This window comes from Mus pahari, chromosome 2 (genome assembly GCF_900095145.1).
Source record: "Mus pahari chromosome 2, PAHARI_EIJ_v1.1, whole genome shotgun sequence".
Lineage (NCBI taxonomy): Eukaryota > Metazoa > Chordata > Mammalia > Rodentia > Muridae > Mus > Mus pahari.
The window spans coordinates 878,043-897,146 of NC_034591.1; the positions used below are offsets into that span (position 1 = coordinate 878,043).

Below are 19,104 nucleotides of genomic sequence, written 5' to 3' on the forward strand. Positions count from 1 at the left end.
AAGATCTTCTGGGTATATACCTAGAAGCGTTATTGTTGGGTCCTCCGGTAGTACTATGTCCAATTTTCTGAGGAACCGCCAGACTGATTTCCAGAGTAGTTGTACAAGCTTACAATCCCACCAGCAATGGAGGCGTGTTCCTCTTTGTCCACATCCTCACCAGCATCTGCTGTCACCTGAATTTTTGATCCTAGCCANTCTGACTGGTGTGAGGTAGAATCTCAGGGTTGTTTTGATTTGCATTTCCCTGATGATTAAGGATGTTGAACATTTTTTCAAGTGCTTCTCAGCCCTTTGGTACTCCTCAGTTGAGAATTCTTTGTTCAGCTCTGTACCCCAGTTTTTAATGGGGTCATTTCTTAAAATGATAAAGTTATAGTGTTCAGGAACAAGTGAGTTCATCCAGGAGCTAAGGCTGGGAAGAAGCTGAGAGGGCAGAAGACTGCAGTAGTTCTCACAATGGCACAGGAAGTGGACCTCAGTATAGGTGGTGAAGTTTTATACTGCTAGATACCCAGAAAGCACCATGCATATGCAAATGAATCACATTTAAATAAGCCTGTAGTTCAGGCAACACTTTCAGCTTCCTTCTTTTACCAGTGCGCTGCTTCTACTTGTGTAGGACATTCTCATTGGAGGGTACCAGAGCTTTGGCTTAAGTTATAAGGATTGGGAGTGTGTGTTTTGTTTTAAATGACCATAGGACAAATTGGCCTGCGCTCTGCACACATTTCAGGCCCTAAAGGCTTTTTAGTGCTACTTTCATTTTCCTATAAAGGACACTGGGTGAAAATTTAAGTTCTCTACCTTAGATAATATAATAATGTTAATTGCCTTAGATAAGACTATTGTGACTATGTAGGATGTTCCTGAGCCAGAGAGATGGCTCCGCAGTAATGGCACTTGTTGCTAAGCCTAAGACCTCAGTTCCATCACTGGAACCTCTGTCGTGGAGGAGAGAACCAAGTCTCATGGATTGTCCTCTATCTACCACATGCCTACTGTGGAGCACATGCATGCACACACACACACACACACAACAAGTAAAATACTAAAACAAGATCCTTCCTACTTCTAAGAAATCACAGTAATATTTAGAAATAAAAGTCCATCTGCCTGCAACATTCCTTCACAGATTTTTTTGGACAAGAAAAATTGTGAAAAAAATTTAATGAAAAAAAAAAAACGTAGCATGTGTGCTCCATCTTTCTCATTCAAGCTTCTGGCCACTAACTCTACTATCTCCTTGCCTCCCTTCACTTAGTTTCCATTGTCCTTTGTGCAGGGCATTGAATATCACACAGCAATGGACTGTCTGCAGAAAGCAGATAGGAGGAGTTTACTGGCTGAAATCGAAGATCTGCATGCGCAGATTAATGGCAGAAAAATGACTCTGGAAAGAGAACAAGATACTGAGAAAGGCGGCCCAGGTGCGTGCACGCCAGGCTCCTTTGGTCCCATAGCTGAGAGCGCTTGCTTTGTTGCCCTTGGAAGCCTTTCTGCCCAGGCACCTTCTCTTCTCATTCCCATAACATGAAAAAGATTGTTACTATTAGGGTTAGGAATTGCCAAGTGGTTTTTAAATAGCTATATTTAATTTAAAATAAACAGGTATTACATTGATATGGTTCAGTTCATCAGGATGATTTTCTTCATTGAGAAAAGTCTTTTTGGTCCTCTTAAGATATCTATCTAAAATAAAAGGGAATCCACAATAAAAGTAGCTGTTTATTTTTAATTTTTTGTCTACAAAATTGTAATGTGTAACATCGATTCAGTAACTTACAAACCAGATACACACTATACCAGATTATAAAATGTGTATATTCTGTGTCTTGTTTCTTCACCTCATATGACATTCTTCCAAGTTTCTGCAAATATCTCCACATTAGCTTTTGTTGCTGTGGAGAGCTCTCTCCCCAACTGTGTGGGCAGATTGTGTGTGTAAACCTTTGGTTGAGTCTGCTGTTAGCTGCTGGAGTCGACGCAGCTAAGACACTCCCTCTACAGAGTTTCCCTGCTTTTCAGTAGGGCCATGTTTTAATTGAGCTAGGAGGAGGAGTGTTCATGGGGTCTGCTAAGGACACTTGCTACATCTTTTGTAATTGGGTTTCAGCAAAAGTTTGAAGTCGCCACATAGGTTCTCTTTTGTAATCGAAAAGCTGAATCAGGGCTGGGTGTGGTGACTCACGTCTGTGGTCCCAGGATATAGGGCAGGGAAGCAGGAGGGTTGCTGAGAATTTCAGACTAGTCTGTGCAGGCTTGCCAGTAAAACCTTCTTCTCTAAAAGAAAGTACTAATAATTGGAGTCATTGTCCCATGGGTAACTCCTGTAAATCTGGAGTGTGGCTATCAGAAATCACAGGGAATTTTCCCGATGAATGGTTGGTTTTCCGGATATACAAATATGCATGTTCCTATCTAAAATATCTTAGGAGCATCTAATGTTGCTTATTTAAAGTCCTGCATCCATGAATACATTGTTACATTTTTGTCCTCAATTGTGTTTTTAGTTCTGAAGCATTTGCCCCTCTCTGAGAAAAAGCGACACTGTATAGATTATCAGTTTGGGGGGCTGGGAGCAGTAGAAGATGTCTTTGTAGTAATCACCTGACTTACAAATGAGTTCTTAGGAGTAAAATACTAATCACGCGTGACTTGCCAAGCTATCTTTTAACTCCAGTCTGGCTTCTTTATAGAACTCCTGGACTGCAATATGCAGCAGAAGCAGTCGCACGTCCTGGAAATGCAACTGGAACTCAGCAGTCTGAGAGACAGAGCAGCCGAGCTGCAGGAACAGCTGAGTTCGGAAAAGATGGTGGTTGCGGAACTGAAAAGTGAACTTGCACAGGCAAAACTGGAATTGGGAACAACGCTCAAGGCCCAGCATAAGCGCTTAAAGGAATTAGAAGCATTCAGGTGTGCTGACTGCTTTAGTTTAAGGGACAGTGGAGGAATTGTACCGGTGTGTCATGTCATTATGCAGATAGTACATGGAACTTAAATAGCATAATGGCTGCAGAAGGAAACCTCCTGGTGTTTCCACCTTTAAAATGGGATTGTTTTGACTGACCCGCTGTTATGACTACCCTGTGCTATGACTTCTGTTCCAGTCAACAGTTATTAGATATAGTTTTGGACTCTATCTTACCACAGACTAGCTTTAAGTGATGCTTAATCTTGGGTTTTAGTTGACTAGTATTTGCCAAGTATGGGAATCAAGAATGCATAAGAAAAGGATATACCACTGGTGTGCATGCTGATGTATTCTGCTTGCCAGAGGCATGCTGCAAGTATACACACTTTTATTTTGGACATTGATTTCACACACACAAATTCACATGATTTCTATGTGCAGTAAAAGACAAAAAAAAGTTAATTAGTATTATCTTTCTGGCAATAAAATTATACTATTAGAGATAGTAGTTCATCTGAAGTGGACCAGTCTAGAAGCCTTGATTTGATATACCATAGCTAGTTTATAATATACCTCTGTATTGGAGAACAAGTTCCTCTTTATGACAACATAGTTCATCAAGATAATGTCATGTTCATGTCTTTCCCCATATAGGTCAGAAGTAAAAGAGAAGACCGATGAAATTCATTTCCTTAGTGATACATTAGCAAGAGAACAGAAGAATTCACTAGAGCTGCAGTGGGCTTTGGAAAAAGAAAAGGCCAAGTCAGGACACCACGAGGAATGGGAAAAAGAAGAACTTGAGGTATCGTCCCTATGTGAGCCTGCTCTCCTTTAAAATGTGTGCACTGCTAGCTCTCCTCTGTTGAGTACTGTTAGAAAATTATCTAGGCCATAGTAGAAGGAAGAGTCCATGTTGTGTTTCCTTCCCTAAAATTATTCCTGCCACAGCATCAGGACTTGTAAGTCCCTTCGCTCAGCAGCTGCTGGCTTTGCAGTGCACAGCTCTTCTCTCTGCCTTTCTGTTCTCTGTGCTGGCTTGTGAGCCTGCGAGGCTTCCAGAGGCGTGCTGTTTGTCTTTGCTGCAGTCCCTGGGGTAGACAGACGCTCCTCCTTCCCTGCTCTTTTGATTAATACCCTGTGTGTTAGGGTACTTGTAAAATCTGAGGTTCACTCTATCTGGATTTGACCTGTTCTCTGTACGGTTTATTCCTGTCCTCTTTTGCCTTTCCACCCCCTCACGTCCATCCCCCCCCCCACACACACACACAATGCCTACAGCCACAGATTATCATGGAAACACAGACGTGCTAGGTTTCTCCAGTAGTCAGTCTTGACCATCTATAACTTACCTTGCTTTCACGGAGTTCTGGGTTAAACTCAGCACATCTCGTATGCTAGGCAGGCCCTGTGCCGCCCGAGTATACCTGCAGCTCACTTTTTCCTGTACTCCCCTGAGACAGGTTCTCTTGAACTTGCTTAGGTTCCTAATTCTGCCTCAACCTCCCGAGTAGTTGAGATTACAGGCAGGCATCACCAAGCCCAGCAGTTTTTTTAATTTTGTTTTGTTTTGTTTTGTTTTTTAAGATCCATTTGTTTTTATTTTCGTATATGAGTGTTTCACTGCTGTGTATCTGTGCACCATGTACATGCATTAATGGAGGAGGCAGGGTCATGGCATTGGATGCCTTGGAACTGGACTTAACAGCCATTGGTGAGCTATCATGTTGTGCTGGGAATTGAACCCAGGCTGTCTGGAATAAGTCAGTATTCTTTACCAGTGAGCATCTCTCCAGCCAACCTGGCAACATTTTTAATGATTATATGCATAGAGCGAAGTTTGCTCATTGTGAACATCCCATCCAGTGTTCTTCTTTGAAAACGTAAGACAGAACCTATTACATCCTACCAGGAAGCTATATTGCAGAAGCAAGAATTGTCATAATTTTGCAGCCAAATCTTGCTATTGTTTATTCACTTCTTTTTCAACCCCTACCTTTTAGATAATAGATTTCATCATTGTATTGCATAACTGTGTCATTCTTGTTCTTCTTCTTTTTATATTAGTTTATTTACTGTCTATCCTGACTACAGCTTCCTCTCCTTCCTCTCCCATTCTTTCCCTTTCTCCTCAGAAAAGGGGAGCCTCCCATGGATATCAACCATCCTTAGCATGTCAAATTATAGTAAAACGAGGTACATCTTCTTCTGTTGAGGTTAGACAAAGCAACTTTGCAGTTAGGGGAAAGGGATCCAAAGGCAGGCAGCATAGTCAGAGACGGCCCCTGCTCCTGCTAGGAGGCCTGCATGAGAACCAAGCTGCATGTGTGTTACATATGTGTAGGGGTGCTAAGCCAGTGCCATGTGTGTTCTCTGTGTGGCAGTTCAGTCTCTGTGAGCCCCTGTGGACCCAGGTTAGTTGATTTTATAGGTTTTCTTGTCATGTCCTTCAATCCATTCTCTCCCTGCCCTTCCACAGGACTCCCCAAGCTCCACGTTATGTTTGGCTGTGGGTGTCTGTATCTGTTTCCGTTGGTGCTGGGCAAAGTCTCTCAGATGACAACTATGCTGGGCTAGTACAGCAGAATATCATTACTTGTGTGAGGGGTAGGCTCTCTCTCATGGCATGGATCTCAAGCTGGACCAGTCATTGGTTGACCCTCCCCTAAATCTCTGTTCCATCCTTACCCCTGAACATCTTGTAGTCAGGACAAATTGTGGGTGGAATATTTTGTGTTTAGTTTCGTGTCCCAGTCCCTCTATTGGATGTCTTGCCTGATTAGAGGAGATGGTCATTTCAAGTTCCTTATCCCCCATTGCCAGGAGTCTTAGCTAGTGCCACCCTCATAGATTCCTGGGAGTTTCCATTGTCCTAGGTTTCTAGCTTTTCCTGTTGAGGTCCCCTCCTCCCTCTAGTTGCAGTTCTCTGCCAGGACTCTCTCCCTCTGTCTCCTCCTACTTCATCCCCCCTGCTCCTCTCCTTCAGCAAGTGTTGTTGGACTACCATGTATCATGCTTCGCTCTGCTTCATCCCCACTCTCATCGCCTTCTCATGCTCCCAGGCCACCCTCCAGCTCTTCCTTCCCACCCCACAAACAGCGCCTTTGTGTTTTAACTTCATGTTCATTTAATGACCTTTCGCCCTCTCTAAAGATGGCTTCCTCCCCTATGCCATGATTCTTCTTTGCTTATCATGAGACTGTGGAACATTAGTTTCTTGTGCCTTTGTATGTAAGTTCTTAAATTTTTAAAAAATATATTCCATTAATATATTGAAAAGGTAGCATAAGAACATATGATTGTCATTTGGAGAATGTACTCTGCTTTATATTTAGCCAGAGAAGATCGTGTTTATGTCCTTGATACAAGCAAGCCATTTGGCTGTCTAAATAATTACCACCATCTACTGGATAACAATTTTGTCTTCAGTTGCCAAACGCTTCCATATTGCTCTTACCAAAGTCATGGTCATAGACTTTGAAAGTATTTTTAATATTAATGTGTTTATCTTACATTACATTTTCATTTCAAGGATCTGAAATTTTCACTTGAGGATCAGAAACGGAGAAATACACAGTTAAACCTCCTTTTGGAACAACAGAAGCAGCTACTAAATGAATCTCAGCAGAAAATAGAGTCACAGAAAATGTTGCACGATGCCCAGTTATCAGAAGAACAAGGCCGCAACTTAGGGCTTCAAGCTCTCCTGGAGTCGGAGCAAGTTAGGATTCAGGAAATGAAGAGCACCCTGGACAAGGAGCGGGAGCTGTATGCCCAGCTGCAGAGCCGTGATGATGGCGGGCAGCCCCCGCCAGCCTTGCCTTCTGAGGACCTACTTAAAGAGCTGCAGAAACAACTGGAGGAAAAACACAGCCGCATAGTAGAACTCTTAAGTGAAACTGAGAAATATAAACTAGATTCCTTGCAAACAAGGCAACAGATGGAAAAGGACAGGCAGGTTCATCAGAAGACACTGCAGACAGAACAGGAGGCAAACACCCAGGGCCAAAAGAAAATGCAGGAGCTGCAGTCCAAAGTGGAAGAGCTGCAGCGCCAGCTCCAGGAGAAAAGGCAGCAGGTGTACAAGCTAGACCTGGAGGGAAAGCGCCTGCAAGGGATTATGCAGGAATTCCAAAAGCAGGAGCTGGAGCCAGAGGCGAAACCTGGAAGCAGAGGCCTCGTGGATCAGAATCTGAATGAGGTCATTTTTTGTTGCTTTTACAGTATTTATGAGGTGCTATTAAATTTTGTTTCCTTTACAGTATTTCTGAGGCAGTATTTATGGCTCAGTGGGCTAGATCTGCAGGCCTGAGTTCATGTTAAGGAGAGAGCCAGTTCCACAAAGCTGGGTGTGACATCCAAATCCGCCCTGTGGCATTGCTAAACTCACATATTTATGCGCACACACAATGATAAGGTTTTTTTATAGTTATGAGTAATTTTAATATTTTTACATACTCTTAATGTTTTAAAGTATTTGTAAACTTCAAATGCTATTATTGAGTTACTTAAATAGTTATGTTCAAGTCATCCCAAAATTGTGTCTATAGAACTTTATCTAGAGTGTGGGTGGTTTGTTCCCTAGGGAAAGAAAATGAACTGCTGCTCATTTGGGAGTCTTTTCTTTCTCTCTCTGAAATTGTCAGCCAGCCACGTGGAACTTCACTGACGATCGGACTAGAAATTGGGTTCTTCAACAGAAAATGGGAGAGGCCAAAGACAGGAACTTTACAAAGCTGATTGAAATAAACGGAGGAGAACTTGACCATACTCATGACTTGGAAATGATCAGACAGACACTCCAGCATGTGGCTTCAAAACTTCAGCATGTAGCCCAGAAAGCCTGCAGCAGGTTAGGCTTCTCCTGTGGGGTACACATGACACACTTGACAGATCAGCCTAGAGGGACGTTGGGTTTTGGTTTTGTTATGTTTTGTTGAGACAAGGTATTACTATGTAGCCCTGGGTAGCCTAGAGTTTAATCTGTAGACCAGACTGGCCTCAAACATGCAGAGAAATCTGTCCACCTCTGCTTCCTAGGAGTAAAAGCATATAGCACCACGTGCATGCATACCAAAGAAGAGATGCTTTAGAGATAACATGCGTCTACATTAGATGGTGTTCTGTAGCAGAAATCACCCATCTGAAAACAGCTAACACCTTGAACCAGCAAAGTCAAGTGTCAGAGGACCTCCAGCTGCTAGTGTGTGTTAGTGAGACAGAGCAGCCCCAAGCCTAAGTGTGTGCAAGAAGTGTGCTCGGGAGGTCTGCTTTCACCTTTTATCTTTTCCTTAAAGGCTACAATTTGAAACAGCAAGTGATGATGCATTTATTTGGATTCAGGAGAATATTGATGGAATTATTTTGCAACTACAGAAACTAACTGGCCAGCCAGGTGATGAGGTAAGACTTAAATGTTCCTTGTAATGAGAACAAAGATCAAATACATTATGAATTGCTTGAAAATTACCAGACTATTTTGTAAGAGGTTTTGATTTCGTTTTTTTATTTGAAATACAGTGCTTCTCCCCACCCCCACCAAGAGGTATTGAGAGTTGTGGGGGATTCACATTCATTATTGTCGCTATATAATTAGTCTCTTACACAGTCAAGGCTTCTTAAGAGCGTGACCTGGCTTCCCTGTCCTACCTCCCATGAGCTTAGAATCCTGCTGGCGCCTTTCTTCACAGGTGACTGCTCTGCAGAACTTTTCACTCCCTCTCTGTGGCTCTGTACATTCACACTTTTTTTTTACTTTTTTAACTTTTTGGCTGTTTGAGACAGGGTCTCTCTGTGTGGCCCTGGCTGTCCTAGAACTGGCTGTATAGACCAAGCTGCCTCCAAGCTCACAGAGTTCAGGTTGCCTCCTGAGCCTTGGGATTAAAAGCTTGCCCCACCAAGCCCAGCTGTACTTTGCTTTTTTAAATCCTGTTTTCCTTGCCTTCTGTTTCTGCTCTCACTTAATCTTCTGTCATCCAGTCCTGTCTGTCCTCTCTCTTGCTTCTGTAGTCTTGCTTTTCTCTTAACTACAAGTGTGAAACCTCCCATTTCCCATGGCGTGACTCTCCTGGCCTTGGTGAGCACTTGCTGTACTGCTCGAGGTCCTGGGATTCCGGTAGCAGAGTGAGCAGAGTCTTGCCCTTGGGCAGTTGCTGTGTGCTGCAGCTGTTCTGCTGTAGCGCTGTGACCTGTGCAGGAGTGTGTCCAATGAGTTACTGGGGACACTCTCCAGTAGTGACCCCTTAGGAGCCTCACACACCTTCAAACTGAACGTTGTCTTCCCTTCCCCTCCTTCCCTCCTTCCCCTTTCTGTTTCTGCTATCACTCAGTTTGGAAAGCTGGGAGTCACCACAGACCTTGTTCCTTCCCCCTTCCCTGTATGCATAAGCAGACAGAAGCCATGTAAATGTCCATTCATATGCGATTAACTCTCTGTCCCTGCCTCAGTGTTTCCTGTGTAAACCGTTAGAACTTTCTAATGGAACTGTATCTTTCCCTAGGCTGCTCTGCGTCCAGAGGAATGTTTGTAAACATGTCAGCTTGGTTTGTGCTGGCACCTCCTAAAGTCACCTCGGCTCTCTGTTGCCGTGCTTAGGCCTGACATAGCATGCAGCAACATTTAGTCTGACAAAGTGCTGCTAGGTCCTTCAAAGCAGCACACTCTTGCCTGTGCCTCTGTCCCTCTGTCTTGCTGTGTGTGTGTCTCCTGCTTCCTGTGCCCTCCCCAGATGTTTGCTTTCTTGGCACATTCTCACTATTACCAAGCACCAGCTCATGGAGTCCCTGTCAGCACCTGCTAGCGTTTATAGGAGTTGTGTGTGTGTGTGCGTGTGCGCCTGTCTGTCTGTCTGCCTGCCTGCCTGTCTGTCTGTCTGTCTGTCTGTATAACCTTGTGCCATTGTTTTTCCAGCACAGCTTAGGACCCCCTAGTTCTTCCTGTGGCTCCTTAACTGAAAGCCTAATGAGACAAAATACTGAGCTAACAAGACTTATCAATCAACTAACGGAAGAAAAGAACACCTTACGGAGCATTGTCATAAAGCTGGAGGAGCTGAACAGGTGCTACTGGCACACGGGAGCCGGCAGAGACTGTGTACGTCTGCTTTTAGAAGTAACTCAAAGCTAGGGGCCTCTCTCTAATTTTACCTTTTAACGATAGTCCAAAAATATCATGTACACATCTTATTAGGATATGTAGAAAGTATTATATAAGATGACAATAATAATAACAATACCTATGACTGAGGGCTGCCTCCCCACCATACTCTGAGTTCTATATATACAGAATGGTTCATCTACATCCTGCCTTCTACATGAGAAAAACCAAGTCAAATCAATCTAAGATATAAACATCTACGTGTTTCCTAAACACAGATATTTTGAAAGAGATGGTCAAAATACTGATTCTTTTTCTCATCAGTGACTAATTACTATGTGTATGACCAAGTGAAAGATAATGTTAATCTGGGCATGGTGATACATGCCTTTAATCCCAGCACTAATGCATAAAGGTAGACAGATACCTGTGAATTCAAAGCGAATGTGGTCTTCATTCCCAAATCTCTGACCAGCAAGGGTTAGTGTTCCTTCACCAGTGAGATCCTGTCTTTAGGGGAAAAAAAAGGGCTGTTAAATTATATATTTCAGACTCATAAGGTAGCCTCTGGATTTAAATTTGTTTTAAAGCTAAAAAAAAAAGATTGGCAAAACAACTATATAGACAAGTAAATAGCATATTCATGTGGCTACCCTGAGAGTCACTCTCTCACATCCATTCCATCTCAGTGATATGTAAGATTGAATACCTAGACCCAGACGGTGTGATTGTAACTGTGAGCTTCCCTGTGGGGTCGGAAGGCCAAGGCCCAGCAGTCCATTGTGATTTAACGTGGTCATCTTTTTGAAAATGATCTGATAGACTGTGTCTCTGCAGTGTTCCAGGTTCTCATTTATTGATCCAGCTGACATTGAAGCCATAATTGCTTCAGAAAAGGAAGTCTGGAACAGAGAAAAGCTGTCTCTTCAGAAAGCCTTGAAGAGGGCAGAAGCAAAAGTGTATAAGCTAAAAGCTGAACTACGAAACGACGCCTTGCTTCGGAATCTGAGCCCTGACTCTGAGCATGCTGCCCTGCAGGTAGGCAGCATCTTGCATGCTCATGGATCCCTCTTGCTGACCCTAACTGAACAGACCACAGAACTGTAGGTGCTTGCTCAGGCTGTGTCCCTGGGCATCTTTTCATTCTGGCACAGTTACAGTATCTGCCTGTAGAGAGGCATTCACAGAACTGGAACCCATTCAATTCTGCTTGTCTTGTTGTCAGCAGTGTGGCCCTCATCCCGGAGTCTCATCTCCTAACAGACAACCAGAAGTCTTCTCTTTCGGTTCCCTAAGCAGAGCACGACTGTCCATGGCAGACATTGCACCCTGTGCGAGGGCATCTTGCCCTGTGTAATGTTGAGGATGGATGCTGTAAAGCTTCCTTGATCAGTTAGCTTAAGTCCACAGTGGAGAGGCAGACAAGGCCTGGGAGCATTCAGTCCAACTGTGGGGTGGACACAGGGACAGACAACTATGGGGTGGGCAGAGGGACAGATAGACAACTATGGGGTGGACACAGAGGGACAGACAACTATGGGGTGGACACAAAGGGACAGACAGACAACTATGGGTGGACACAAAGGGACAGACANAGGGACAGACAACTATGGGGTGGACACAAAGGGACAGACAGACAACTATGGGTGGACACAAAGGGACAGACAGACAACTATGGGGTGGACACAGAAAGACAGACAACTACGGGATGAACACAGAGGGACAAACAGACAACTATGGGATGGACACAGATGGACAGACAGACAACTATGGGATGGATACAGAGGGACAGACACAACTATGGGGTGGACACAGAGGGACAGACACACAACTATGGGGTGGACAGAGAAAAACTTATTTAACAAGTTAAATGGATGAGTGACTAATTTTTAAAAAATGAAGTCAACATATTTTTTTAAAGATTTATTTATTTTATTTATATGAGTACACTGTTGCTTTCTTCAGACACACCACAAGAGGGCATCATATCTCATTACAGATGGTTGTGAGCCACCATGTGGTTGCTGGGAATTGAACTCAGGACCTCTGGAAGAGCAGTCAGTGCTCTTAACCACTGAGACATTTCTTCAACCCTGAAGTCAAGATTTTTAAAACATACACGATGACAAAAACATTTGCAATAAATGTGATTAAAGGGCTAACCCCTAAATCAGTGCAAATGCAACTCCGACTAGAAGTTACACTTCAAAGACTGTGTCTCTCCCTGTCAGCTGGGCTGTTAAAGACAGCAGCCTGGCGTGTGGCCTAGGACTTTCTCTTTTCCTCTAGGTAGACTTCCTCTGTAGAACAACTCAGCGACTTCTCACTGATGTCTTTGTTCTTTTCTTCATTAACTATAGAAAATTTATAATAAATACTTGAGAGCTTCAAGTTTTCGGAAAGCTCTCATTTATCAGAAAAAATACCTGCTGCTGCTACTGGGGGGATTCCAGGAGTGTGAAGACGCCACCCTGGGGGTTCTTGCCCGAATGGGGGGACACCTAGCCTTGAAAGATCCCAAGACAATCACCAACCACCCGAAGGGATTCACCAGGTTTCGCTCCGCTGTCAGAGTGTCCATCGCAATTTCAAGGTAAAGTCTTAAAACTCATTTTGGCCATAAGCCCGCTCGCTAGGAAGATGCATGTGAGGTAGACACTTGAGAACTGTGCACTACTTCCTTCTCTCCAGGTCTTCCACCCTGGCAGCAGGATCTCTGTCTATGTAGACCCTAGACAATGACTTTCCAGGGCTAAGTAGCTGCTCATGCCAGCCCAGTCCACGTTGTCCTTCCAAAAAAAAATCCAAATAACCTTAGCTTGCACACATAGATTATACAGGGAAAGGATATTTTGGAAAAATTACTAAGACTGGTATATATGTTTATTTTCTTCAGTGTTAAAATAAGATACTCCACAGCGCCCAGCTGCAGAATGCCCTGGTGTAAGTCTGCCCGGGCAGGTATTGGACCCTCAGTGCTCCCTTCTCTTCCCTAGCAGTAGTCCAGGCTGGGCACTTGGCATTGGTGCTGCTGCTGGCTGCAGAGTGAAGACCCAGCTGTCCCCTATGCCTGGCCTGCTTGGGTTGTGCTTCTTCATCCTCTTTGTCTCTACACAACTAGAGTCTCAAAGAAATTTTGGTTTTTAAAAAGTTGTGCTAGTTGGGTAACATCTGGTACTTCTTCAGAGCGGGGCAGTTTCTTCTCCTCTTTTCCTTTTTCTTTTTTTTAACTTTTCCTTTGTGTGGACTGCTGTCATGCCCGTGTACATGTCTGTGTACCACATGTGTGCCTGGAGCCTGCGGAGGCCAGAAGAGGATGTCAGATCCCCTGGGTACCACGTGGGTACTGAGAAGCAGACAAGGCTCATCCGCAAGAGCAGCCGCTGCTTTTCACATCTGTGCCCCCGCCCCCTCCAGCCCCTACTTGGTAATGCCTTAACGGCTTCCAGTTAAAAACCTGTGCCATATTTTCCAAAGAAAACTAAGTTAAAACTTGGAGGCTGTTCAGAGACTACTGTCAAAGAATTCAGTTCACAGATGAGGCGGGAAGAGGGGAAAGCTGAGGGAGGCCATGGCAGCCGGGCAGGAGATGAACCTTCGTCAGTCAGGACAGCTCTGCACTGGAGCCGGGGGGTTTATCTTACTGCTGGCCTCTGCCCTGCCTGCCTCTTCTGGTCCTCACACAGGTCCTTTATCACCTCGTACAGGGTCGAGCAGGGCAAGCCCGGTGGGTACATTAATATTCAGCACCCTTCTCCTGGGAGAGACATGGAATGGGCTTCAGAGGTGACAGGAGTCAGCCTGTATTGCTGAGAAGTTCAGAAGGCTCCCTGAAGGAGAAAAGCTGCTATCAAGCCCTTAACCTCCCTCCTTTAAGGGCATGGTTTGAGATGGGGTCTCATGTCACTCTGACTGTCCTGGAATTATATAGGCCAGGCTGGCCATCTGTCCATCTCTGCCTACCGAGTGCTGGAAGTAAGAGTTTCCCAGCATTCCTGGTCCATCCCTTTCACTTTGCCCTGTTATAGGCGCGTGGTATTTTGACCCTCCTTAAACTGGACTCTGAAATTGGCATTAAGAAATTACAATTACAAAAAGTTCCACAGCCCAGGGCAGAATGGGCAGTCAGCAAGGAATTCAGCTAGCTGGTGAGTTTCCTTTTGAAACCACCAGTTTTTGTTCCTGATCACAGGGTCTAACACTCCCAAGTTTTCCTGGCCTCCTGTTAACTGCCTGTTGAAATTTGTTCTCTTATTATCTGCCTGATCGCCTTTCTTTTCTCCTCTTTCTGTTACCTCTGTCCTCTTGTTGCCCACTGTTTTTCTGTCCATTTTTGCCCTGCATCCTCTTCTGCTCCACTTATTAGAGACACTGGAATTGGCCTCTTGGGGAGTAAAGGGAGGCCATGCCCTGCACTGTACTTGGAGAATTGACCTTAAACCAGTGGAGTATGTGTCATCTAGCTGAGGTGGTCATGTGACTGTGCTGAAGTGTTTGTGTTCATAATTAAATGTCATGATTTTGTGGGATGTATGTGTTTATATTTATGACTTTGAGATTTTATGTTTGGCTCTTTTAGAATGAAATTTTTGGTGCGGCGGTGGCAGCAAGTGACAAATACTAGCTCCATCAATATTAACAGGGATGGCTTTGGACTGAGTCCAGGTAAAGTAAAAAAGGAAAATGGCATAATTTCTGTGTATGACTCTGAAATTGCTATATGAGTAATAGCTGTCAAATAATTCTAATGCTGTTGTTGTCTAAAGATAGTACAAAAACCATGTAGCTCTTCTGCTCTTAATTCTTTGTTTACAATCTTACATGGCTACTTTGTGGATTCTTCTCTCCCTCTGCTCCCTCTGCCCGCAGTATCTTCCGTGGCTCAGCTGTCACCAATGGTCTTCTCAGTTGGCTAGCCCAGTTCTCTTTCAACTGTCTCTTACTGTCACTCTGCTCAATCTCATCCTTCCCCTCCCCTCCCCTCCCCTCCTCTCCCCTCCCCTCCCTTCACTCTTCCCTACCCCCCCTCACATTACTCTTCTGTCCCCTGAACCCTACTTCTGCCTACTGCTGCTTTCTCCCCCTCCTTTCTCTGTGTCTCTCAGCCTCTGCTAGCTTTTATATCCACTCCTGTTCCCAGAAGTCCAGTAGCCAACCACCACTGAAGAGCATAGGATCACTTAAAGGGCCAGGCACATAAAATAATTCATACTACATTTTCTCCCATTTGTTTTAGTTACTAATTATGCAGTTTTGAAGCTGCTTCTCAGTTCTTCCCAATGTCTTTTCCAGTGTTCTCAGGTGTGTGATGTGATCTGTCTGTTGATCTCTCAAGAACACATCCACAAAAGAACCTAACAGGGGTGCTTCTCTTTCCTGTAATTTGGGTACTGCTTCTTGAATCTTGTTTACTCCTGGACTGTCCTATCTTCTAACATCTTGTGTTTTGGAGTTCCTCATTGAAGTCCCTTAATCTCTGTCCCAGCTCTGTGAACCTTTGCCTGTAGTGCTGCCCTTGGGCCTCTGGTTGCTCTGCAGTGTGGATGGCTCTGTATAGCAGGAGACTAAAGTCCTCCTCATGAGCCTGTCAGTAGTTAGGTGCTCAATGTTTCTTGTCCCGGCTTTTCTGGCTGGCTGGGGGAGGTCTGGTTTTCTTCTTTCCTCTTTTTGGGTCAGTCATCAGGATTTTCAGAAAACTTCCCATGCTTAACTCTGAGCTTTATTAGTTTGATGGTATCCACAGCTTTTTGTTTCCTATTCAAATAAAAATAAGTCTGCACCCCAAGTGCAATACATTCACTGACTTCCATTCTGATGTTAACTTGGCCTTGTAGTATACAGGCTTATTTAATTCCACATTGTTTTCTATAACCCAGTTGTCAGATGCTGTTGTTCCTTTCACATTAATGTTCAGAAAATTTAAAGTTATCAGCACTAGTCAGTCTATTCCTGTGAGTCTTTATTCTTCATTTTTGTTTTATAATTATTTCTTTTAAGATGCGATTAGATCTTTAAACAATTGCTTGTCCTGTAGGATTGTGTAGTATACCTATAATATACCTGTGATTTATATTACAATATACAAAGACTTGCTTCATTTTATTGGATACATATGCAGGGATATTGTCAGTCTTAATTTGTGCAGGTATCCACACAATAGCCATTACTTCTAGTAAATATATAATTAAGAATCAACCTTTTCAAAATCAAAGCAGTTGCCCATTAAAACCCCGAGTACACTTCCATCTGCCAGACTTCATTTCTTGTGGTACCCTTAGGGTTACTTCCAGTGGATAATGGGGTTTGGTTATACACAGAACAAGTAGGACATTTTCTTATAATTTCCTTGGCTTGTTGTCAAGTGATAGAAATTTTTTTTCTTTAAACCTTTATTGTTAATTTGGTTTTTTCATGAAATATTGATGCTTCTAACATATTTCCTATTAATAATTGGTCAATTTCTTCATTTCCTTGAGCTAATGGACCTAGCAAGACTATATGAGACTGAATATGGGTGATATATAATGGATATTTTCTATATCTGATTGCCTATTGCAGTTGTATAAATAATAATGTTAATTCTTAATTACCAGGAATAAATTCATTGCTTCTATATGTGAAACAATTCTTTCTGTGTATTGAGAGTCAGTAATTAAGAGGTTTAGGAAAATCTAATAGAACCATATGAATTGCATAGAACTCTTGATTTTTGAACTGAAATATTTGGGCTTTGAAATACTTTCATTGTTTTTTTTTTCTTGACTTATTACCAGCTATTCCCAATTTATTTGCATAAAAATATAAATGTAGGTGCTCCAGGAATTGGTGTTCCTTTTACAACATGTGGGAGAATCCAATTAGTTCTTTTGATAAACTGAAGATGCTTGCTTTTAGGATATCTACTGTTAATTTCTCCCAAATAGCTGTTACAGACTCTTTAATTACTCATAATGACATAATCTAAGCATTAGTATAAGGCACTATGATTTCTGCTGGGTCTATTTCTGACAATTGATGTAGTCTTATTCTTGCATTCATAATTAAATCAAAGTTTTTTATATGTCTTTATATTTTTACTTTGTATGCTAAGAAGGTCTGTTCTAAAATACTATCTTCCCTTTGCATAATGAGCCCAGTAGAAGAATGACTATAAGACAAAATAAAGAAAATACAATCCAGTTTGGGATCTATGCGATCCACATATACATCCTGCCATCTTTTTACTGAAGTTAACTCTTTTTCTGCTTCCTTTGTTAGCTGTCTTGGACTGTCTCAGTCTGAATCTCCTTGTAATGTTTAAAACAAAGTACTTAACTCATGAGTTGTTAATCCAGTGGTGGGCCATATCCAGCTAATATCTCCCATTAATTTTTGAAAATCATTAAGAGTTCATAACTGATATGTTCTGATCTGTACTTTTTGTGGTCACATTTTTTACTTCTTTTATAACCTAAGATAATGGATAGAATCTCCTCCCTATTTTATCAGAAGCAATCTGCAAACCCCAACATGGCAAAATTCTTTTTGTTTCACCAAACATTTTCTCTAAAGTACTTGCATCCAAACTACCCAACAAAATATCATCCACATAATGGATTGAGGAAATTGCCTATGAATTATTTCTAGCAGTTGTTGCACAAAATATTGACATAAAGTTGGACTATTTAACATTCCTTGTAGAAGTACTTTCCACTGATACCTTTTTTGCAGGTTAAACAGTTTTATGTGTAGGCACTGTGAAGGCAAATTTTGCCTTATCCTGCTTTTGCAAGGGGATAGTGAAAAGGCAGCCTTTTGAGTCAGTAGCTTTCATAGGCCATGTCTTAGGTGGCAAAGAAGGCAAAGGAATTCCAGACTGTAACTGACCCATTGGTTGGATTGCTCAATTCACAACTCTCAAATTGGTTAAGATTGTCCATTTACCCTGATTTCTTATTTTCTAACAAATACATGGGAATTCCATGGCCAATAAACTCTCGTTGAGCCTCCAGCTGCTCAAGGACCAACTGCTCAAGTGCCTATGATTTTTCTTTAGTTATGGCAGTGTGCCCCACCCCCTCTCAAATTGGAAAATCAGTCCCCATGGTTTCCAGATTTTGAACAACCTGCAGAGTCTGGGGTAGTTCTGGGTGCCATTTTTTAATACTTTCTGGAGAAGTGTTTTCCATATCACTCCTTATTTTAGGGATTGTCTCTGATATTGAGGGAATATTATTCTGAGTTCCCCACTGCTTTAATAAATCTCCCCATAAATTTATGGCTATCAGCCACATAAGGCCTTAACTTTCCTTTTTGACCTTCAGTTCCCACACATTTAAGGTATTATATACTTTGCAATTCTTAGAAACTTGCTACAAACCTTTTGAAGTGGCTATTCTGAATTTTGTGAAATGATAGTTCCATCAGCTCCTGTTTACATTGTGTTTCTGAGCTGGCGTGGCTACATAGTAATGGTAACTTGCAATTCCTTCTCTCTGTAGCTAGAAATCAGTAGAAAAAACATTGGGACTGAAACAGTTTGAGGTATAAGGAGGTCAAAGTTGGAGGGCACAGAATTAGAGGACACACACTGTGGTGTCAGTGCTGTACCAAGTTCCAGTGTCCTGACAATGGGGCAGCAAAGAAAGTTTGTTTGGTACCCTGAGAGTATTTTGGGATAGCCTTACACTAAGATGGAACTTTTACCATAGTGAGTTGTGTTAGCATAAAAAGTTAGCAAATCTTGATTTCACGAGTTTTTGGTTTTGTTTCCAGTAAAGGTAGACTAATGAAGATAAGATTTGGTTACGTAAGTGTGGTGTTTTTAATCTACATTTTTCCTCCAAAGCACATACACTCAGAAGCACTTCCCTCTTTATTCTGGTGGCTACTAGGTATTTTATAAGGGGAATATTCCAATGAGTTTATTTTCATTGAAGCATAGCTCTTGTTACCAAAATCGTCATGTTCAGAGGTAAACAGAAAACCATTGAAAGTCTCTTTGGTTTGTAGTGTTCTCTCTCAGCAAGAACTGAAACTGACTGTAAATAATGCATAGTATCATATACTAGTCTTTTAAATCCTTACTGGTTTATGGGCATCTTCTGAGGCT

General features: G+C 42.6%; 1 protein-coding gene across 5 annotated transcripts in view; it reads left to right on the forward strand.

Annotated features, from left to right (window-relative positions):
- The window catches only part of Akap9 (A-kinase anchoring protein 9), a 146,899-nt gene that overhangs the window by 124,697 nt on the left and 3,098 nt on the right, over positions 1-19,104 (forward strand). For all 5 annotated transcript variants that reach the window (XM_029535100.1, XM_029535101.1, XM_029535104.1 and 2 more), the window contains 10 exons: positions 1,286-1,430; positions 2,700-2,919; positions 3,572-3,722; positions 6,450-7,118; positions 7,564-7,769; positions 8,215-8,320; positions 9,828-10,010; positions 10,851-11,051; positions 12,374-12,606; positions 14,593-14,678. In XM_029535100.1, coding sequence (XP_029390960.1) covers positions 1,286-1,430; positions 2,700-2,919; positions 3,572-3,722; positions 6,450-7,118; positions 7,564-7,769; positions 8,215-8,320; positions 9,828-10,010; positions 10,851-11,051; positions 12,374-12,606; positions 14,593-14,678 — 2,200 coding nt within the window. The remainder of the gene's footprint in view (positions 1-1,285; positions 1,431-2,699; positions 2,920-3,571; positions 3,723-6,449; positions 7,119-7,563; positions 7,770-8,214; positions 8,321-9,827; positions 10,011-10,850; positions 11,052-12,373; positions 12,607-14,592; positions 14,679-19,104) is intronic.